The sequence below is a fragment of the Calypte anna genome, chromosome 23, assembly GCF_003957555.1.
Source record: "Calypte anna isolate BGI_N300 chromosome 23, bCalAnn1_v1.p, whole genome shotgun sequence".
Lineage (NCBI taxonomy): Eukaryota > Metazoa > Chordata > Aves > Apodiformes > Trochilidae > Calypte > Calypte anna.
The window spans coordinates 4,974,702-4,996,173 of NC_044268.1; the positions used below are offsets into that span (position 1 = coordinate 4,974,702).

At 54.4% G+C, this 21,472-nt stretch overlaps 1 protein-coding gene across 4 annotated transcripts in view; it reads left to right on the forward strand.

Moving 5' to 3' along the window:
• Window positions 1-21,472, forward strand: part of PTPRU (protein tyrosine phosphatase receptor type U) — a 55,263-nt gene that overhangs the window by 22,974 nt on the left and 10,817 nt on the right. For 3 of the 4 annotated variants that reach the window (XM_030464402.1, XM_030464401.1, XM_030464400.1), the window contains 18 exons: window positions 405-514; window positions 1,225-1,426; window positions 2,029-2,131; window positions 2,243-2,516; window positions 4,134-4,170; window positions 4,422-4,560; window positions 7,499-7,656; window positions 9,897-10,087; window positions 11,210-11,282; window positions 12,146-12,222; window positions 13,482-13,518; window positions 13,872-13,969; window positions 14,059-14,175; window positions 14,648-14,802; window positions 16,241-16,376; window positions 16,494-16,643; window positions 16,789-16,962; window positions 17,614-17,754. In XM_030464402.1, the coding sequence (XP_030320262.1) occupies window positions 405-514; window positions 1,225-1,426; window positions 2,029-2,131; window positions 2,243-2,516; window positions 4,134-4,170; window positions 4,422-4,560; window positions 7,499-7,656; window positions 9,897-10,087; window positions 11,210-11,282; window positions 12,146-12,222; window positions 13,482-13,518; window positions 13,872-13,969; window positions 14,059-14,175; window positions 14,648-14,802; window positions 16,241-16,376; window positions 16,494-16,643; window positions 16,789-16,962; window positions 17,614-17,754 (2,372 nt within the window). Of the gene's footprint in view, window positions 1-404; window positions 515-1,224; window positions 1,427-2,028; window positions 2,132-2,242; window positions 2,517-4,133; window positions 4,171-4,421; window positions 4,561-7,498; window positions 7,657-9,896; window positions 10,088-11,209; window positions 11,283-12,145; window positions 12,223-13,481; window positions 13,519-13,871; window positions 13,970-14,058; window positions 14,176-14,647; window positions 14,803-16,240; window positions 16,377-16,493; window positions 16,644-16,788; window positions 16,963-17,613; window positions 17,755-20,793; window positions 21,184-21,472 lie in introns of those variants that run through there. The other variant, XM_030464404.1, reaches the window with a different exon arrangement.

The following is a 21,472-nucleotide window of genomic DNA, read 5'->3' on the forward strand; positions in this document are numbered from 1 at the left end:
AGAAAAGGGTATTTCTTTTTCCTTTCCCCTCCCTGGTGAGCTCTGCTGGTGACAACACAGGGGCTGGCTGTCCTGCTGGCAGAGATTGGGTGTGATGGCAGGAGAGGTGCCTGCAGGGTTTGTGTTGTGGCACGGGCACCTTCCCACCACAACAAAGTGTCCCCAGTGGGTCTGGGAGCGTGGCAGGAGCTGCATCTTCCTAGGGAGCAGCAGCACTCTGAGGAGCATCTCCCTGGGGAGCCACCAACCTGTGTCTGATGCCACATGCCCAGGGCAGAGGGGACACAGGTGGCTTTGTGGTGAGGCAGAGCTGCTGCAGCCTCCAGGAGCCATTTCCCAGAGGGTTTCTCCTCCCACTTGAGTTTCTTGCCACATCTGAGCACATCTCCTTTTTCCCTCCCCAGTGCCTGGTGGCATTGCCTCCGAGTCCCTCACCTTCACCCCACTGGAGGACATGATATTCCTGAAGTGGGAGGAACCAGTGGAACCCAATGGGCTCATCACACAGTACGAGGTACGTGCTGGGTGGCTGCAGCACCCAAAGGGTCCTGGAGGGAATGGGGACCTGGGGTAGGCACTGCTGTGGGTCACAGGGACTCAACCAGGGGGTTCTTACTTTTCTGAGTCCTTCGTTTGGAGCACAGCCCCAGCCCATGTTCATCTGCCTGGAGCAGGGTCTGTCCCTGCTGGGGGTCCTGATTTAGGGTCACTGATGCCATCCAGAAACAGCTTTTCCAGTCAGCCCTGCTCCTGATTAGTTTGGAGAAGAGGAGGCTCAGGGGAGACCTCATCACTCTCTCCAACTCCCTGAAAGGAGGTTGGAGCCAGGAGGGGGTCGGGCTCCTCTCCCAGGCAGCTCTCAGTAAGACAAGAGGCCATGGGCTTAAGCTCTGCCAGGTTTAGGTTGGATATTAGGAAGGAATTCTTTACAGAGAGGGTGATCAGACATTGGAATGGGCTGCCCAGGGAGGGGGTGGATTCTCCATCCCTGGAGGTTTTTAAGAAGAGGCTGAATGTGGCACTGAGTGCCATGGGCTGGGAACCACGGGGGGAGTGGATCAAGGACTCAGAGCTCCTTTCCATCCTGGCTGATTCTAATTCACCCCCAAAACCTCCCACCTTCCAGGCTGCCCCTCTGCCCATCCCCTCCCCTGAATCTTAACCATTTCTCTGCCAAGATCTGGGTTCTCTCTCCCTTTGCCAACCCCTGTCCTGTCCCTGCAGATCAGCTACCAGAGCATCGAGTCCTCTGACCCAGCAGTCAACGTGCCGGGCCCGCGCCGCACCGTCTCCAAACTCCGCAACGAGACCTACCACGTCTTCTCCAACCTCCACCCTGGCACCACCTACCTCTTCTCAGTCCGGGCCCGCACTGGCAAGGGCTTTGGCCAGACTGCACTCACCGAGATCACCACCAACATCTCAGGTAGGTTCTCCTGGGCTCCAGGCGTGGGGCTTCTCCTCCCCACATCTATGTGCCGGCAGTGCCAGAGCCTCCCCGACGCTCCTCTGGATTTTGGTGACTGTTATTAGTGGTGGTAGCTGTGCCCTGTGCCCCCCAGGCAGCTCTCAAACCCGTCAGCCTGATGCTGTCTGAGCCATCAGTGTGCAATCGAGTGATTAATTGGGCTTGTTAATTAACCTCCTAGGACTTGGTGGCTCTTTGCTCGTGTCTGTGGCATCGCTGTTAACCACGGCAAAGTGGCTGAGATGAGTCCTCGGGGGGACCCTGGGCCCCAGCAGCTGCTTGTGGTGGCTTGGGGACCATGAGGCTGTGCTGGGCATGGGGGGGGACCCCCAGCTTGGTCTGGGGGTGCTGCTGAACTGGCTTGGGTGTGCTTCTACTCTGGGGTGGGACTTTTGAGACCTGAAGGGTTCTTTCTTTCCAATAATCCACATCACACCAGTCAAAGATGCTGTAGGTGGGGCTGCTCATGCCTCAGTTTCCCCCCTGAGGGTCCAGCCAATTCTGAACAAATCCCTGGGGACTAGGACTCAATCACCCACTCTACCCTGTCCCCTTTGCAGCTCCCACCTTTGACTATGGGGACATGCCATCCCCACTGGGCGAGTCAGAGAGCACCATCACCGTGCTGCTGCGGCCAGCGCAGGGCAGAGGGGCTCCCATCAGGTAGGTTGGGGTGAGACCCCCCACAAGCAGGGGTGGGTGGCAGGATTGGGCAACAAGGGAAGAGCAGAATCATCCTTTTCCTGGAGCTAACCCACACGTCATCCTCACCAGCACCTACCAGGTCATCGTAGAAGAAGAGCGGCCCAAGAAGCTGAAGCGGGAGCTGGGGGGACAGGAGTGCTTCCCGGTGCCACTCACCTTTGATGATGCTGTGTCCCGGGGCTCTGTTCACTATTTTGGGGCAGAGCTGCCTGCCAGCAGCCTCACTGAAGCCAAACCCTTCACCGTGGGAGACAACCAGACCTACAGTGGTTACTGGAACCCACCACTGGAGCCCAAGAAGGCGTATCTCATCTACTTCCAAGCCATGAGCAACCTCAAAGGGGTGAGTAGCTGGGGGATCCCGTTCCATCTGGTAAGGTGCTCAAGGGCCTGCTTGGAGGGTTAGAAAAAAATGGACTTGTTTTAAACCCCCTTGGGAGATAACCCTCAGTGTCCTGCTTGGGGGGAGCAGATCCTCTGGGCCACCCTATGGGACACTGGGATCATGGATGGGTGTCCCCCTCCTTCCTCCCAGGGCTGTGCCTGTCCCTCTCCTGTTTCCAGTGCTAGGGCTGATGGCTTCCAACCTCCACCACCCTATGTGGTGCCAGCCAGGACCCCAACCAGCACCAGCATGGGGGAAACCACATTCCCAGGGTCAATCCTGGGGTGGAAAAGGACCCTTTGGGCATCAGGAGCTGAGACAGTGGCTGCTCCAGAGAGCTCCTGGGAAGCTTCTGAGTTCCTGGCCTGCCTTCTCCTGCCTGCTGCTGCCTGTTCTCCCAGAAAGCTGTCACATCCCCACTCCACCACCAGCCCTGGCATCCTTGGGCTGATTTCCTCCAAGTGGGACCAGGACCCTTCATGGCTTCACCTGCTCCATCCCATCCAGGAGAGGATGAGCTGTGGAAGAGATGCAGCAGGCCCAGGGCAGCATCCTCCTCGCCCTGCACGGCTCCATCTTGCCAGGAAGGTGTTGGGTTTTGGAGCCTTTCCTCCACTCCAGGATTGTTCACATCTCGTTGGGTTGTAGTTATGGATGGGGAGGAACTTTGCTCTGGCTTGCCTGGACATTGCTGGATAATAACTGGTGGCTGAACCTGGTTTATAGCTTCCCTGCTGGGAGGCACTGGAGTTATCCTGCCTGTCAGACGTTGCGGAAAAAACTGGATCCCAGCTTGGGGTTTGTTTTTTTTGTGGGTTTCGTGCCAGATGGAGCAGGAAGCAGGACAAGCAGGAGCTTCTGACCATGAGGGAAATGGTGCTGGAGCCAGTCCTGCCCCAGGAATGTTACGAGGACAGGTCTTGATCCAAGGGTGGATGGAACAGTGTTGCCAGCACTGGTGTCCTGAGGGGCTGGAGAATGCTGAAGGAGGAAGGCAGTCCTGCCAAAACTGGTGCTTTTTATTTTGCAACAGAAATTGGATCCATGGGAAGATGGAATATTTTAGCTGAACCCATCCCTTAAAATGCAAATGGAAAAAAAAAAAAACAACGAACTGAGCTGAAAGCCCTCACAGCAACCTTGGCAGCAGGCACAGAAGGACTGGAAAATTTTGATTGGTGGGAAAAAAACCCACAAACTCCATGAAGCTCTGAAGGATGTCCTGGGAATGTTTTAGCCACAGTCAGTGATGTGCTGGTGACCTGCAGCTTGATGGGTCTGCTGGGTCTCTCCTTTGATGCTCCTTTGCCATCCCCTCTGTGCCAGGAGCAGTGGTCTTGGCTGGTTTTGGGGACACTGGGGACACTTCAATCAGCAGCATCCCTTGGTGTGCATGTCCTCAGGAGCTCCCTTGGCTCAGCAGTGGGTCCTGCAGCACAAAATCATCTACGGACTCCCTCAGTTTGGGTGTCAAAGCACCAATGGACCAGCCTGGGGTCCCCCCAGCCTTGCAAGGAGTGAGGAGCAGAGCCCTGGGATGCTCACCCCACACTGATTCCTCTTTTTCCTCCGTAGGAAACGCGGCTGAACTGCGTCCGGATCGCCCGCAAAGGTGAGAGGACTTTGCTGTCTGGGTTTTTTCCTCATGGTCGAGTTTTTCCTCTTGGTGCCACCAGGAGAGGGACTTGCCCAGGGTCACAGTGTGGCACAGCAGAGCCCCGTGGCATCCCAGTGGAATCAAATGTGTTTGAGGAGCAATGTGCATCCCAGGGGACAAAATCCCCAAGGTTTCGTATCTGATGTTGCCAACCACCCTGGAGCTGAACGCTGATTCCCTCCTGCTTGTCCTTATCCCCCTGGCAGCTGCCTGCAAAGAGAGCAAACGTCCCCTGGAGGTGTCACAGCACTCAGAGGAGATGGGCCTGATCCTGGGGATCTGTGCTGGAGGACTCATAGTCCTGATCATCCTCCTGGGAGCCATCATCGTCGTCATTCGGAAAGGGTAAGGAGTCCTGGTGTCACCTCTGATCCCTCCATCCATCCCCTCCTCCCAGCTCAGCCCTTCCCCATCCCTCCAGCACTAACTGGGTGTTACTGGTGGTGAGACTGCTGCTCTGGGCAGACTCCAAACCCTCCCTCCAGCTGTGGCTCCATGAGCTCGTGCATCCCACTGTGTATTCATGGGACACTGTGACACAGGGCAAAGCAAGAGGCACAGGGGACCAGGGAGACAAATTAGATGACAACAAGGGGGGTGTGGGATCAGTCTGGGGGTCACCAGAGGTACCAGGGGACCCTCAAGGGAGGTGTGTGATCAGTTTGGGGGTCTCCAGAAGTTCAAAGGTTCCTGGGACAACCCAGAAGGATGGGAGCAGTTTGGGGGATCTCCAGAGGTTTCTGGGCAACCCCAAACTCTTCCCACCCCCACTGGGGAGGTCCCCATGCTCCCCAGCTCAGTGGCCAGGGAGCTGGCATGGATGTGGCTGTTTGCTTCTGCTTGGGAAGCTTGGGGTGGGGTGGGAAGGAGGAGGGTGAGGGCTTTTGGGGACACTCATGCCCAGGAGCTGCCACTGCTTTTCACTCGGGTGCAGTGTCCTGGAAAGCAGCTTCTGGCCATGAGGGGCTGGAAGCAGCTCTGAGCTGGGGGGGTCTCTGAAAGCAGGGGGGTGAAAAGGAACAATAAAATGCTTTCCTCATGCAGGGATGATGGGAGGAAAGCATGTTAACAGCCAGGGGGGAGAGAAAAATAGCAGAGCACTGCCTGGGCCTGTGTAAATCTGGAGATGTCTTTATGGCTCCCTTTGTCCCTGAAAGCGTTGGTGCTGATGTAGGGACAAGCAGGGCTGTGGCATCCCTGCCCACTGGTGCTTTGGGACCATTTAATCTGACATCAGATCTGCCTCCGATGGAGTAAATGCCGTGGTGCTGATGTGGTTTTGGGAGTGGTGGTGGTGGGATGGTGGGTAGGAAGTGTTCCTGTTGCCCGTGCAAGGCAGGAGGAGGAGCAGCAGCTTTGTTTCAGCATCCCCAGGGTGAACCTGTCAAAGGATAAACCAGAGCCACAAATCAGACCCGGTGCTGAGGGCTCTGAATTTGGGGCTGTCAGGAAGCTGGGACAAGCCCATAAATCTCATTTTGCCATTGGAAAGACACTGAGGTGATGGAATGGAAAGGCACCACCAGAAAATGTTCACCTCCAAGAAGTGGTGCACTGGAAATGAGATGTCCTGACCCCGTTTTCCCTACTCCCCAGGGGATCTTTTATTTTGGTTTATTTTGGTTTATTTTGGTTATTCAGTGTTTAAAATTGTAGAATAACCCCTTGGGTGAGGGTGCTGTGGGCACCCCACTGCTGGTGCAGGGATTGTGGTCACCCTGCAAGCTCTGCCATCAGGATACCAGCTCCTACCCAGAGTAAATAACCTACAGATGCACAAGGGGAGCCAGATTCTTTCCAGTGCATTTAATTTTCCTGCAGCTGAGTTGCCCCAGCACCTCCCTTCCCTATTCAAGAGAAAAGCTGCTTATGCAATTTCTGGTGTTCTCTTTGTTTGCATGCTTGCCAGGAGGAACTACTATTCTTATTCCTATTACCCGTAAGTAATTGTCATTCTCTCTCTCCACTCTTCCTCCCAGCCACCCCCTCACCCCGGCTGCTCCAACAACTCCATTTCTCTGCCAAGTACATTTTAAGGGCCTCTGGCTTGGGGAAGATAATGCAGCTGAGCTTGTTAAAAGACCAGAGGCAGCATAAAGGGGAAGGGTCAGACACTCCGGGTTGAATTCTGGATCTTGGTAGTGTTTTGGGGGGGTTGGGACACAGCCAGCATGGGCTCCTGTCTCCTGTTCATCCCTCCCCTGGTTTAATCCCTTCTCTGGTTTCTTGGGAGCCTGATGCTGTTGCTCAAACACACTCAATCAGTTTTTTTTCTTAAACGTCTTGAATTTGGGGCTATGAGGCTCTGTCCCACTTGAGAGCTCCTGGGCCCATCTTTGTTAGGTGTCCAATGAGGACCTTGCAATGGGGGGGAGAAAGCCTCCCCAGTGGGTGCAGACAGGGGGTCTTGGGATGGATTTGGCCCCTTGGTATGGTTTTAGACTCATGGAGTGGTTTGGGTTGGAAGAAACCTTTTAAAAGTTGTCTTGTTCCAATCCCATGGGCAGGGACACCTCCCCCAGCCCAGGGTGCTCCAAGCCCCATCCAGCCTTGGACACTGCCAGGGATGGGGCAGCCACAGCTTCTGGGGCAACCTGGGGCTCAGCACCCTCACCCCAAAGAATTTCTTCCTGAGATCTCATCTCAATCTCCCCTCTACCATTTCAAAGACATCACCTCTTGTCTCATCTCTCAAGGCCCTTTTCCAAAGTCCCTCCCCAGCTTTCCTGGAGCCCCTTTCAGGCACTGGAAGGTGCTCTAAGGTCTCCCTGGATCCTTCTCATCTTCAGGCTGAACAACTCCAACTCCCTCAACCTTTCCTTATAGGGAGCAGGCATCCATCCCTCTCATCATTTTTGTGACTTCCTCTGGCCCTGCTCCAGCAGCTCCATGTCTGCTTCTCACACTGTGCAGCACAGTGGTGCCCATGGTGAGCTGGATGGTCCCTGTTGGAGTGAAGTGGGGTAATGCCTGGAGAAATGGGACTGGGGGAGAGCTCGGACTGCCCTCTGCAATGTCCCACAGAGAGCCTTTGCTTGTTCCAGGAACACTTCTGGCTTTTCAATCCATGGGACAGGAGGACACACTGAGCATGAACACCTGCAGCCAGGGGTGACCTACGTGGGGCTACGAGTGGCTGAGAGGGTTGGGGAACCTCAGAGGGAAATCATCCCTCCCGCTGCCCAAACCCACCCAAGCTGCCTAGTGTTTTTTGGAGGAGTCTTACAGCCCCGTCAGGTCTGCCCTGCTGACCTGGGCTTCTTCTCTTCTCCCCTCCCTGCAGAAAACCAGTCAACATGACCAAGGCCACCATCAACTACCGCCAGGAGAAGACTCACATGATGAGTGCCATCGACCGGAGCTTCACCGACCAGAGCACGCTGCAGGAGGACGAGCGCCTGGGGCTCTCCTTCATGGACACCCACAACTACAGCAACAGAGGTAAGGCTGGGGACCCCTCCACCCACAGAGAGGCTCCTCAGTAATCCTTCAATATTTAGAAAAGGCTGGGGAGCCCTCCACCCATCCTCAATAATCCTTCAGTATTTAGGAAAGGTTGGGGAGCCCTCCACCCATCCTCAGTAATCCTTCAGTATTTAGAAACAGCTGAAATATTGATCCAAGCCTCAGTAGCTGTTATTGCATCTGTTGTAGCCTGATGTGTGTGGCATGTGTCAGGCTTCTCCCCGCCCTCCACAAACCTCTGAGGGCATTGATCCTCTTGGTGTCTGTAGGAGCTTTTATTATCATCGAGGCTTTGCTGAAGGAAAACCACTGGTGGGTGGCTTGGAGCTGGGTCTCAGTGTCTTGGAGATCTGGGATTGGGGCTTAAAGGGGGTTTGAGGCTGTTCATGGGCTCAAACACTGGATGCAGCCCCCTGAAGCTGGGTGAACCCCAATTCTTGGTCTTATGTTGCACCAGGAGAGGTTTAGGTGGGATATTAGAAGAAACTTCTTCCCTGAAAGGGTAATTAAAACGCTGCCTACGGAGGTGGTTGAGTCACCATCCCTGCAGGTGTTTCAGAGCCACGTAGAGGTGGTGCTGAGGGACAGTTTTGTGCTGTGGAATTGGGTTAGTGGTTGGACTTGATGATCTTAAAGATCTTTTCCAACCACAATAACTCTGTGGTTCTTGCTTTAGCCTGAGGTTGAAGGCTTTGCAGCAGCCTCCACCCAGCCCCCCTGGCGCTGCTGTCTTCTCCACAGCCCTGGGCTTTGGAGGGTTAAAGAACCACCACGTCGACATCAGAGAGAGACTGATAATTTAACACCCACTGGAGGATGCATCTCAGTGCTGATTTAGTTGTAAAATAACTCCTCGGATGCCCCAGATTCAACCATATGCTAATAACATCTGTTACAGCAACTTCAAGATGCTGCTTACCCGGGGCTCTCCTGCCCGCCTGTGCCATTCAGTGCTTCCCCAGCATTGTCTGCCAGATAATAGGAGCCCAGAGGGCAAACTGTTCCTCCTCTTAATCCATCCAGCTAGGTGTAGGGTTTTTCAGTTCCTCTCCTTGAAATGCTCAAAGGCCGTGGGGGGGGGTCACTGGGCAGATCTGGGGCTTCTCCTTGGGTCCTTTAAGGAAGGGGCTGTGGGGCTCTACGCTGCTCCCACCTTCTTGCTTCCTCTGCTGCTGGCATCTCCCCATCCTTCTCCTTGGCAGGAGCTTGGGCTTTGCCCCAGCTGGGGGCAAGCAAATAAGGAGAGGATGGAGGAAATGGCCTGAAGTTACACCAGGGAAGCTTTAGAGTACCTGTGAGGAAGAATTTCCTTACTGAAAGAGTAGACAGGCACTGGAAGGAGCTGCCCAGGGAGGTGTTGGAGTCACCATCCCTGGAGGTGTTCAAAACCCACTTCAGGACATGCTCTAGTGAGCATGCTGGGTTTTTTCTGGGTTGGTGGTTGGACTCAGTGATCTTAGAGGTCTTTCCAACCCTTACAGCTCTGTGATTCTGCTTGCAGAGGTTGGAGCATTGTCTCCTTGGGGGCTGCAGTTCCAGTTGCAGACCCTGCTCTGTGCATCAGCTGCACCCATATAGCACCCATGCTGCACCCATGCTTCATGGGCAGCCAGGAGGTGCAGGCAGGAGGTGAGGGGTTTGTGCAAACCCAAATTTCTGTGTCTGATGTAAGGCCTTGCCCTGAGAAAGGCAGGGGAGGGCTTAGCCTGGCTCTGCTGGTGGCTACACAGCCAAGGCATCAGCCAGGTGAGTGTGGCATGAACTCCTATGAGCTCCCTCTCTGTTAGGGCCAGGAGTAGGGTGCTGGGATCTACCCATGAGGAAATGTTAAGCTGGGCTGGAGACTTGGGGAATGGGATTTTTCAAACCAGGATTTGGTGAGTACTTGGGTTCATAGCTCTTACTCCTCTGGATGGGAGTTAATTACTCCCATCAATGAGAACGGAGCTTATTAACTCCCTTCAGGTCTTGCCTGCTGATTTCTAGGAGATCTGCTGTAGTCCTAAAAGTTGGCTTTGTTGTGTCAGAAGAGCTGCAGAGCATGAGGTGGAGATCTGGACCACTTGTGGTCCCCACAGAGAGACTGCAGCACCAGCATCTCCCGGGGGTGTTTCCAGGCGCCTCTCATCCCTCCTGAGTGGGGGTGAGGAGGTGATGGGGATGAGGTCCACGGCTCTGCTCCCCTGATGATCCCATTTCTCCCTCTCCTTCCACAGGTGACCAACGCAGCAGTGTGGTCAATGAGTCCAGCAGCCTCCTGGGGGGCTCCCCCCGCCGCCAGTGTGGCCGCAAAGGGTCCCCGTATCACACTGGGCAGCTCCATCCTGCTGTGAGGGTGGCAGATCTCCTCCAGCACATCAATCAGATGAAGACAGCAGAAGGCTATGGCTTCAAGCAAGAGTATGAGGTGAGAACATCTTGGTTGAGAGCACCTTGTGCCGGGAGGATGGACGAGGTGGGACCTGTGCGCAAGGGGAAGATGCTCCAGACCTGGAGCTGGAGCTCACGGGCATTGGCAGCACCTGGGGTCAAATTCCTGATCCTGGCAGCCCAGGATTTAATTGTCAGCTTCAACAGGTCCCTAAAAATAGCCAGCCCAGACCCACCTTTCCTGTCTGCAGTGTCCCATCCCACCTCTCCTGCAAGGATCAGGGATACTTCTCCCTTTCTCAAGTCCTCCTGGGCACCATGATGTCCTGTGCTGTCCAACCACTTGTTCTGTGACAAGCATGACCATAACCAAAGGGCAAAGCAAATCCTCTGCAATCCAGCAGCTCCCAAGCCCAGGAAGACCCTGGGGAGAGGAGGCAGGAGATGGAAAGTTGGCCTTGTTGTGTCCATCCCACCTCGTTGGGCTGGAGGTTGGGTAACAGAATGTGCTCTTCTGCCTGTCTCAGCCACAGTGTGCCCAGTGAGCTTGATTCCCAACTCCATGGCATCCCATGGGCCTGGTTGAAATTTCCCAGTGAAATTCCTGTTTAATGCTTAGTAGTTTCAAGTGCAGGAGCTTTTTCTTTTTTATAATTCCCCCCTCTTCCTTACATGTATTGAACAAACCAGGGCTTGCTATAATCATTAGTGCTCCTTGAAAAGCTGCTGTATGTTCTTGGAACTAGTCATTTGAAAGCACTCAGATATTATGGGAGGGGAGAAAACATGTAATTTCCTTCCACTTTCCTCCTTTTACACCAGTCTGTGACTGTTACTGTTATTACACACAAACCTGTTCTGTGCTGGGGAGAGAAAGGAGCTGGGGAGGTTTAGAAGTTAAAAAAAAGGACCACAACCAACCCTGAAAAAAATCCCCAAACCAGGCAGCCTGTAATTTTCTGGGAAAATGGGGCATTTTGTAGCTGCAACAGAGGTGTGTAGCTGGCAGAGCTTGCTACAGGCATGGCCCAGGGGCTGCAGGACCCAGGGATTGGGATGGAGGGATCAACCTGTCTGCCCTGCTCCCCAGGGAGGTGGTGGGGCTGGGAGGGACTCCACAGGATGGCCTGGGGTCCTGATGTCCACCCTTTCCTTACAGAGTTTCTTTGAGGGCTGGGATGCTTCAAAGAAGAAAGACAAGACCAAAGGGAGACAGGATCACGTGTCAACATGTGAGTGCCTTTAGCTTAGACTCCCTGGACAGCTTGAACAACCTTCTAAAGGGCTTTTGGGGATTGGTTTGGTAGGTGTCTGGTTCATGGCAATTAATAAACTGGTGGGATTTGGTTGGACAAGGGAAGCAGAAAGGTCCTTGCAGGATCCTGAGAGCTCCTGGAAGGCTTCAGCTGCTGGAGCAAGTGGGAGGGATGGATCTGGGCCAGTGCTGACCTGTGGAGCTGGATAACTCTTGCTGACAGGACATCTTGAGGTGCTTTCAAACTGATGATGCCATCACCATGATGTTCTAGGGTGTGCCAGAAAGCCCCAGATAACCTGGAGTGTGTTTTCTTGTATAAATATAAGAGAAACTGCAGCCCTGCCCCAGGGAGCTTCTGGGGTGGATGCACAGGATGACACAAGGAGGTTAAATGCTGAGTTTTTAGGGTAGAAGGTTGGGGAAAGGCTTGACCCCAGTTTTGGGTGGATGCTCACCAGGTCCTTTAGGGTTGGTGATACCAAACTCTGGTGCTCTCCACTTCCCATGCAGCTCCATCCCTTCCACTCCAGCACCTTCCAGGACCCCAGATGGACACCAGAGCTCTTCACTGCTCTGCCTGGGTTGTGCCCATCCTGATGCCCTGCCAAGGCAGTTGCAAGGTGTTGCAGGGTGTCTTGTGTCTTTGGCAGAGCTCAGGATGATGCCAGGCTGCAAGCCATGGGCTCACGTGCTCCTGAATGCATCCCACCTCCCTGCATTTTGCAGATTCTTGGTGCAAAATGATTGCAGAGGGAGCCCTGGGACACGCAGCAGGGTGACACCCTGTCCCCTTGCTCCCTCTGGGTGCTGATTGTCCCCTGTCCCCTTGCTCTCCAGATGACCGTCACCGAGTGAAGCTGCACCCGCTGCTGGGGGACCCCAACTCAGACTACATCAATGCCAACTACATCGATGTAAGTGGGGATGGTGGCTGTCCCTGTGGGGACTGGACCTTCCTAGGGACCTCGTGAGCTGTCCCCAAAGCTGGGACAGCCCAGGACAGGCTGAGCTGTGTGGCCCTGGGACACACTTGCCTGGTTTATTGATGTTCACCAGTGATGCTTGCTGCCTCTCTCCCTGCTCTGCTCCCCTCTGTTCCTCCTTTTTCCTCCCCTTCTCCATCCTTTCTTCTTGCCATGCCTGCTCTTGTGGCCATGGTTCTCTGTCCTCCCTGGATGGAGGATGTGGAGGTTGAGGGAGCCCAGGGACCCGTTTGGGGCTCACACTGGGATACCTCTGAGATCCTGCATGTCTGGGCAGAGCTTGGCCCTGGTGTCCTCTAAATCTGATGTCCCCTAAGGATGATGTTCCCTGTCACCTCCAGCCATGCCCACACCAGGAGAAGTGCAGGAAGGCTCTGTCAGACACAGGGCCTGAGCATCTCCTGGAAGCAGCAGCTGTTCCCTCCTGCCTGGAGGACACCATCAGGCTTGATGCCATGGTGATGGGTTCCCTGCCCCTCAGCAGCAACCCTTGGCTTGTCCCCTGTCCCCGTGTGTCCTTTCTCCTCTGTGGCTCTCCCTGACCTGCTCTAACCTGTCTCTCAAGCTGTGCCTCACTAATGTCTCTGATCTTTTTCTCTCAAACGTGTGTCCCAACGGGATCATTAAGATTCGGATTAACCGAGAAGTAAGTAGAAGCTTCTCCTCTCCCTCCTCCTCTCTCCTCCATCTCCTCTCAGGTGTTGTGCCAGCCAGTGTGGCTTTAAAATATCTTTCAGGAGAGGCAGGATGGGGAAAGATGTGGATAAACTTGGGTTGAATCCAAGGAAGGTGAACATGAGGTCTTGGTGGCATGTCCTCCCTGGAGTGATGGGGAGCAGGGACCAGGTGCTCAGAGAAGGGGTTGGATTCAACCCCCAGTGGATGGAGAAGTCTTTGTCACCTTCATGTGGCTGAAGCTACAGCCAAGGGATGGGACACTGGGTCCCTGGTGCCTTTGGCAGTGGCTTTGCTGAGACATTCTCTTTGGGCTGTCACATCTCCTTAACAGTTGGGAATGATCCAATAAGTGTCTGGGGTGTTGGAAGGCAGCACTGTGTGGCTGCTGCAGGATGGGATGGTGGCCAGGACCTGGTCCCGCAGATGTGGGCAGTTGTGACCAGTTGGTTTTATGGGGCTGTGCCCCAGTGTGTCCCCCTGACTTGAGACTCATATCTTGGCTTCCCTTTCAGGGCTACCACAGGTCCAACCACTTCATAGCCACCCAAGGTGAGTCCCCATCCCTCCAGCTCCTGATTTAGCAGCTGGGTTTTGTTTCCAGTGGGATGTAACCTCACGTGGGCAAGGAAGGGAAGGATTGGGACAATCTGTGGCTAAACAATGTGGTAGCAACATCTGAGCAGCTCCTTCCCCTTCTGCCCCACGTGTCCCTGGGGAAAGAGGGGACTTAAAGTGCTGTGGGGGTGTTGGTGTGGCAGAAGCAGGAAGGGAACGTGGGGGCATCGCAGTGCTGCCTGTCCATCCCTGGTGGCCTTCCCTCTCCATCCCTGGTGGACCTTCCCTCTCCATCCCTTCTGGACCTTCCCTCCCCATCCCTGGTGGACCTTCCCTCCATCCCACAGGGCCCAAGCAGGAGATGGTGTATGACTTCTGGCGCATGGTGTGGCAGGAGCACTGTTCCAGCATCGTGATGATCACCAAGCTGGTGGAGGTGGGCCGGGTAAGGACCCCATCCTGTCCCTCTCCATCCAGGCTCTGCCAGATGCCTCCTCTGCTGCAGTGAAACCCCATCCTGTCCTCTCCTTGCAGGTGAAATGCTCCAAATACTGGCCAGATGACTCTGAGATGTATGGGGACATCAAGATCACCCTGGTGAGGTCAGAGACCTTGGCTGAGTACGCCGTCCGCACCTTCGCTCTGGAGAGGGTAAGGTCCCACTCCTGCCACCTCTCCTGCCCAACCCTGCCCTTGCCTTGGCCACCTCTGCCCATCACTGGATTGGCGTTTACCAATTCTCTAGTGATTTACCCCACTGTGGGGTTTTCACCCCTGACTGAGGCACAGGTCATTACTCTCCATGGAGCTGGTGCCCTGGAGCTGGTACCCTTCAGCGACAGGAACGTGAAATTGTTGTTTCTTTGTAAGAGTAAGCAGCAGAGGTGCTCTTGGAATGAGACCCAACTGCTGCCTCCTCCTCCTCTGCTGGTTTTTAAACCTCTTGCAGAGAGGAGGAAGGGGCTTTGAGGCTGTTGAATTGGCCATCTGCTGTGTGGCCCATCGGGCTGGATGCTGAACTGGCAAAACCCACAGATTCCCAAGGGAAACTGAGTGCTCTGGTGCCTTGGGCAGGATACTGCTCCCTGTGCACCCTCCCTCCCATCTCACCCTTCCCTTCCAGCGGGGCTACTCTGCCCGACATGAGGTGAAACAGTTCCACTTCACCTCCTGGCCTGAGCACGGGGTCCCCTACCACGCCACGGGGCTCTTGGCGTTCATCCGCAGGGTGAAGGCGTCCACGCCGCCCGACGCCGGCCCCATCGTCATCCACTGCAGGTATGGGTGTGCCTGGGGACAGAGCTGGCTGCAGGGGGGAGCATCCCCTCTGGGATGGGCTTTGGGAGGGCTATAGGTGGCTCCCAGGGTGGGCAGCACTCTGTGTCTTGGGTGGGTGCTGAACCTTTGGCTCTGAATGCTGACAGCTCTGAATATGCAGCAGAGAGGTAAAAAAAAAATAAATATATGAATGGGTTCCTAGCAAGGGAAGGCACCAGAGCTGATGGTGTGGGGTTGGATGGCCCTCTGTGGTGGCATTCAGCTGTAAAATGTCATCCCTGGGCTGGTGGCAGCAGGGATGGGGGGGTGCAGCTGGGCTAGGGGGGCAAGCAGGGAGCAGCACTTTTTGGAGGCTGTTCAGCACCCTTTGCACAGCTCTGTCCCCATGTGCAAGGGTGACACAGGGAGACAGAGAGCTCAGCTGCTGTCTGGTGAGTGTCACAAGGTTGAGTTTGGTCAAAGGGAGAGGTGGGGAGGGACAGCAGGACAGCCCTGTCCCCAGGGGTCCCCACAGGGCTGTCCCCATGGGGCTCAGCCATCGAGACACTGAAGTTGTCACACTGAAGTTGTGAGGACACCAGTGGCACATCTGAGCAGGAGCAGTGGCTTTCTGTCCCCTGAGCAGGCATCCCTACGCAGTGGGTTAATGGCTCTTCCTCTGCTGGGCAAACAAGGAGGAGCTGATGAGCAGGAGGGAGGTTTTTTTATTTGATTTGATTTCTCCCTGTCAATTGCCTCATCAGTATTCATCACCAGCAACAGCCAGTGTGATTAGTGCCCCTAGCCTGTAATCACTGATAATCACAAGTGATTCATCAGCCCCAGAAATTAGTATTGCACTGGAAAAGATTTTTTTGTAGGAAAGGAGGTGGGGGGAAGCAGCTCTGTTCCTGATCTGTTAGTAGGTCTTTGACTGCAAGTGCAACCATGCCAGGATTTAGGATAGCTCTGTGATGGGATGTGGTGTTCCAGGCATCCTGCTGGGCATTCCTTAACCCAAGGGTTTCCCCTGGGGGAATTCAGACCCCTGTGTGCCAGGGCTACCTCCTTGCACTCTTGGGGCTCAGTGCTGAGCATCCTCCTTGGCCCTTTTGAGATGAGATCCTGGGGGTCTGTTGACAATCAGATGGTTTTGCTGCTGATTTGTTACAAAAAGTGTGTGTTTTCCTGAACCTTAGACATGGGTGCCCACTCTCCCACCCACTGCCTAACCATCACTCACCCCCTAGGCTTCTGCAGGGCTGTATGTGGGGAGGGTGATGGAGCAAAACCGGGCTGTGGTTATGGAGCTTTTTGAGGTCCTGGACCTCCTGGCTGCCCCCACATCTTTGGGCAGGGGCTGTGAGCTGTTGCTTGGTGCCAGCCTGTGCCTGGGGCTCTGTGTGGGTGTTGTGCAGACTGGGGAAGTCTTTGCTGTGTTTTCCTCCCCCATCCCCAGTGCTGGCACAGGGAGGACTGGCTGCTACATCGTCCTGGATGTTATGTTGGATATGGCTGAGTGTGAGGGCGTCGTGGACATCTACAACTGTGTGAAGACCTTGTGCTCACGGAGGATCAACATGATCCAGACAGAGGTGAGAGGGTGCCAGGGACACCCGGGGACACGCTTGGGACGTGTGGGGACACGTGGGGCTGCTGTCCCCAGCGGGACGCAGTGGCTCAGCCCTCTCCCCTTGCCTTGCCCCAAAAAGGAGCAATATGTCTTCATCCATGATGCCATCCTGGAAGCCTGCCTGTGTGGGGAGACCAGCATCCCTGCCAGTGAGTTCAAGCCCACCTACAAGGAGATGGTGAGGATAGAGCCGCAGAGCAACTCCTCACAGCTGCGGGAGGAGTTTCAGGTGGGCGTCCCCAAAACCTCCGCGTCCCTCTCCCCGCAGCACCCCTTTGCTCCTCATCCTCCTGGAGCCCACCACTGCTGGGACCAGCAGGCTCTGGCAGGGGTGCAGGCAGGAAGGGAGCTAAGGGGACAAGGTGTACCCGCAGACCCTGAACTCAGTGACTCCCCACCTGGATGTGGAGGAGTGCAGCATCGCCCTCCTGCCCCGCAACCGGGAGAAGAACCGCAGCATGGACGTCCTGCCGCCCGACAGATGCCTTCCCTTCCTCATCTCCGTGGATGGAGACAGCAACAACTACATCAACGCGGCCTTAACTGATGTGAGTGGGGATGTGGGGAGGGAATGGGCTGGTTTGGGTTGTCCCAGGCAGCTTTTCACCTCCAAACTCCACTTGGGTTGGGTTTATGACCTCGTTTTCCGCAAGGACACAAAGGTGCCTGGCAGCCCTGGCTGTGGGTGGAGAGAGAGAAGGCTGGAGATGTTGGGATGCTCTGGGTGATGCTTTCACTCAGGGCTGACGTGCAGAGCTGAGGGCTGGGGCCATCTGGCAGCCATGGCTTCTGCTTGTTCTTGCCTCAAGGGTGACACCTTTTTTGTAGGATCATAAAATAATGGGATGGTTTGGGCTGGAGAGGCCCTTAAAGATCATCTACTCCCAACTCCTCTGCACGGGTAGGGACACCTCCACTAGCCCAAGTTTTTCCAAGCCCCCCAGTTATTTGTGTGACACACCTTTCCCTGCAGGAGCCTAGAGCAGGGAGTAGGTGCTATCACCTCCCCAGGGCAGGGATCCCAGACCTGTGGCTGTGGCTTCTCCCCAGCACCAGGACCAAGCGTAGGGAGACCCAGGCTGTGCCAGGGGGCCCAGATCCCTTTGGTGGCACTGTCTTCTGGTTGCACTGCTTGTTTGGACTTTGACAGGGGTGGCTTCAGCCGTGTCCTTAAAGGTTCTCATCTTCCTCCTCTGCAGAGCTACACCAGGAGTGCTGCCTTCATTGTCACCCTGCACCCTCTGCAGAACACGACCGCCGACTTCTGGCGCTTGGTCTACGACTACGGCTGCACCTCGATCGTCATGCTCAACCAGCTCAACCAGTCCAACTCTGCCTGGGTGAGTGCTACTGCCCTGGGGACCCTTGCCCCTGCCATCCTTGTCCTGTTCTGTCCCCACCACCCCAGCAGCGCTGCAGCTCCTGCCTTGTGTGCTCAGCTCTGCAAGGGGAGACGGGACCGGCTGCGGTGCTCAACCTGTGAGCACAGGAGCAGCTGGAACCAAAGCTGTGGTTAGGAGCAAACCAGCTGGGCTTTGTGGTGTTGTGTTGGTGTTGCTTTACTCTACCATAACCTTTGTGGATGCCCTGAGATGATGAGAGGTTAACAAGTACAACCATATTGTTATAAAGAACTGATTTTTATCTTCCTTCCTCCAAAGGGCAAACTGAGGCTTGGGGGGGATTTTTTGGTGGCCTGTGAAGGCTGCTTTATCAATCAGCAAAGTGACTGTGCCGTGGGTTTTATGGGGTGATGGGATGTGCAGATCTGCCAGCCTGGGGGACAGGGTGTCCCCAGTCACCTGGGGGAGAGGAGACAGAAGCCAGGGAGCAGGGAGCCATGCTCAGCCTCACCCTGTTTTGCTTTCCCAGTGCATGTTCCCCAGGGAATGCCTGGAGTGCTCCTGTTGCCACCAGAGTGGATGAAAAAGTCCACTACATGTCCGTAATGTTAATTCAATGAAGAATCTTATTGGATTTTTACATAAAATTAACATTATAGACTCTTAATGGATGTCTGGAGAAGACTTCATTAGCTGACTTATTTTAGGAGTTGAGATGTTAGGAGGTGTAAATCACTGTGGGATGGAGGCTGGGCAGGAGGAGGAGGCCAAGTCCTCTCTCTGCAGCCCCTGCTCAGAGCTGGGGGAGGAGACGGAATGGACTCCCCCAGGACTGTGAGAGGTGGGTTTGACGTGAGTGGCCCTGGGTGCTGGTGCAGCTCCTGGGGTAGCCCCAGGTTGGCTTTTGGCTGGGTTTGCTGAAGGCAGTGCTGGGGCTGTCCTGGGCTGGAGCCAAACCCTCCATGTCTTTGAAGACCCCCCCAGCCTCAGGTGTGGACTGGGATTGCAGGGACAAGAGAAGGCAGCTGGAGATTTCTTCTTGAGAACAACAAACATTTTATTGTTACTTATGTCCAAACTTTTTATTGTTACTTATCTCCCCACTAGCAGAGCATCTCCCCACTAACAGAGCACCTCTATACTAACAGAACATCTCTGCTGTTCACCCCCAGCCCCCTAAACATTTTATTGTGACTTATCTCTATACTAACAGAATAACAGAACCTTCTACCTCAGGCCCCTTCCTGACACCCCTAGGGACCTGCTGTTCACCCCCAGCCCTGGCAGCAGCCATACTGGTCCCACAGGAGGAGGTTGGGCACTGGTTGGGAGCTGGGACTTGGCTGTGCCATAGCCCAAGCCTGGGCAGGGCAGAAGCTGGTGCTGGGGTAGGCATGGTCAGCCAGAGGGCACAGAATGGTGCCAGGTGCTGGTGCAGGTGTACAGAGGCCACGTTTGTTTACCCTGATTAAAATGCGAGGGGTCCCCTGGCAATTATGGGACTGTGTGGGGTAGGAGGTGGGACACAGATTAGTGAAGCTTTGGGTGGAGTAAGTGCTGCCTCCTGGGTTCTGTGGTGCCAGTCTGGTCTGGAAAACCTTCTTCTCCACAGCTCGTGCCATGGGCTGAGCATTAGGTGGTCTCCTCTTGGGCACTCTTGTCCTCCCTTCCACTCTTTCATCTTCTCTTCCACTCTTCCGTGCTCTCTTGCACTCTTGCATCTTCTCTTGCACTCCTTCATTTCCTCTTGCAGTCTTCTCTCTTCTTTTGCATTCCACCTTCATGCTGGGGGCTGGTGGGGATGGAGCTGGGACTCTATCTCCTGCCTCAGCTCTTGGTCTTATCAGTTTGAGTAACCTGGGCTTATCTCTCTGAAAAAAGGGGTTGCAGTAGAAGAGCAGCTACAAAAGACAAAGGAGAGAGGTTTGTTGCCATCATTACAAGGAGAAAGACAGAGGCCCCATAACTAAGCATCAGCAAGGACAAACATGAGTATTAGAAAGGACACTCCAGGGCATTTTAAACCTCAATTTTAGGCTGAATAAAAAACATCAGGAGAGAGTTTTGTTAAGTAAAAGCCACCCTTATGTTTCAGCATCTGGGAGCAGAGAAGTGTAGTGTTTTCAAAAGCCTAAAAACTGATGGAAAGACCCAAATACCACAAGTTTTCAGCCACTTCAGCATGGAACAAAGATGTCAGGAATAATGCTGATGTGTATCTTGTCAGCATTCAGCAGATGCCAGGGGAAGATTAACCTTTTGGTGCAGCCAGATAAAGAGCAAGCATCACAGTATCATGGGCCTACCCTCCTGTTTCACAGATCCACAGTAAGCAGAAATAACTAAAATCTCTTTGATCAACATTTCTGCTTCTCCAGAATCCTGTGTTGTGCATTCCCAAAAATGACCCACGAGACAGGCTGTTTGCTCCCACCCCCATCTCAGGCCTTTCAAAAGCTTCTTTTATCTGAATGTGAGCCTCTTCCCCACTGTCCCAAGGGTCCTTTCATGTGCTGAGGAGCTGCCATACCTTGTCCAGATTGTGCACTTGTGCTGCTCTCAGCATTATGGTGCTGATGTTCCCTTTGGTTCTGTAGAATCCGTGGAGCTCAAGTTGGTAAATGAAGTCCCTCATGGTCTCAGTTCTGAGCACCCTCACGTTTTCCCTCCACGCCAGCACTTCCTGTTCAAAGAGTTCTTCTGAAATGATGATCATCTTCCCATCATCATCCCACCAGACTGACTGGTAGAAAGGGTTCTCCACAATCTTCCAGAGCTTCCTGAGGAAGCAGTAGGTTGGAGACTTGGTGATGTCGTAGGTGTCCCAGAAATGGTAGCCCATGATGGGGTCCCACGTTTCATCAGGGAGACCTTGAAGGGTGCTTTCATCTGGAGGTGGGATGAAGGGAGCACCCAAAGTTGCTCCTGTGTCACCTGAATGATCAGCAGACATGGAAGCTTCCTGCTGCTCTGGCTTCCCTGCTTTGGAAGCCCAGTTTGCTGCTGGTGAAATGGGCTCCACTTCTGTTTTCACAGCTTGCCACCAGTTTCTCTCCATGAGCCTTTCCCCTGCCAGCCTGCTCAGTCCTGTTGGTCAGTGGAATGTTGTGCCAGCTGCTTGGAATGTTTGCCAGGATCACCGGGACACCCCTGTTGCATCACCGTGACATCAACCTGGTGCCCATCAGCTGGCAAGAGGAAGTGGTAGACAGGAGGAATGACTGGAAATCCCTGGTTTCTTTTCATGGAGAGAGCTCTTTGGAGCCAAGAAGTGAATTTAACTGTCTTTGTTCTTGGTGTGCCCTGCTGGGACAGAACTGTGTCCCCTTGCCCTTGGGAGTTGGTGCCCAGGGAGGCATCAGAGTGCCCCAGACCTGAAGTTTCTCCCTTGGGCACCTTCCCAGAGATTTCACCTCAGCAAATAGATTCTGCATCTGAAATAAACTGGTGCTCTGCACCAGTTGTCAGGTTCCTTTGCTTTTTCTCTGCTACAGCACCTTTAGAACCCAAATCAGGAAACTCAGTGATGTTCTCTGAAGCTTTTCTCAGCTCTCAGCCTGCTCCTCGGAGTTGGAGGCTGCAGGGACAGTGACTTCCCACTGGTGTGCAGTGTTTTGAGGGACCCTTTGCTCCAGGTGAATCTGCTGCAGCCTGATGGACCTGGTTCTGGGATGCTGGAGGAGCTGGCAGAGGTTATGGCAGGAACCTTCTTCAT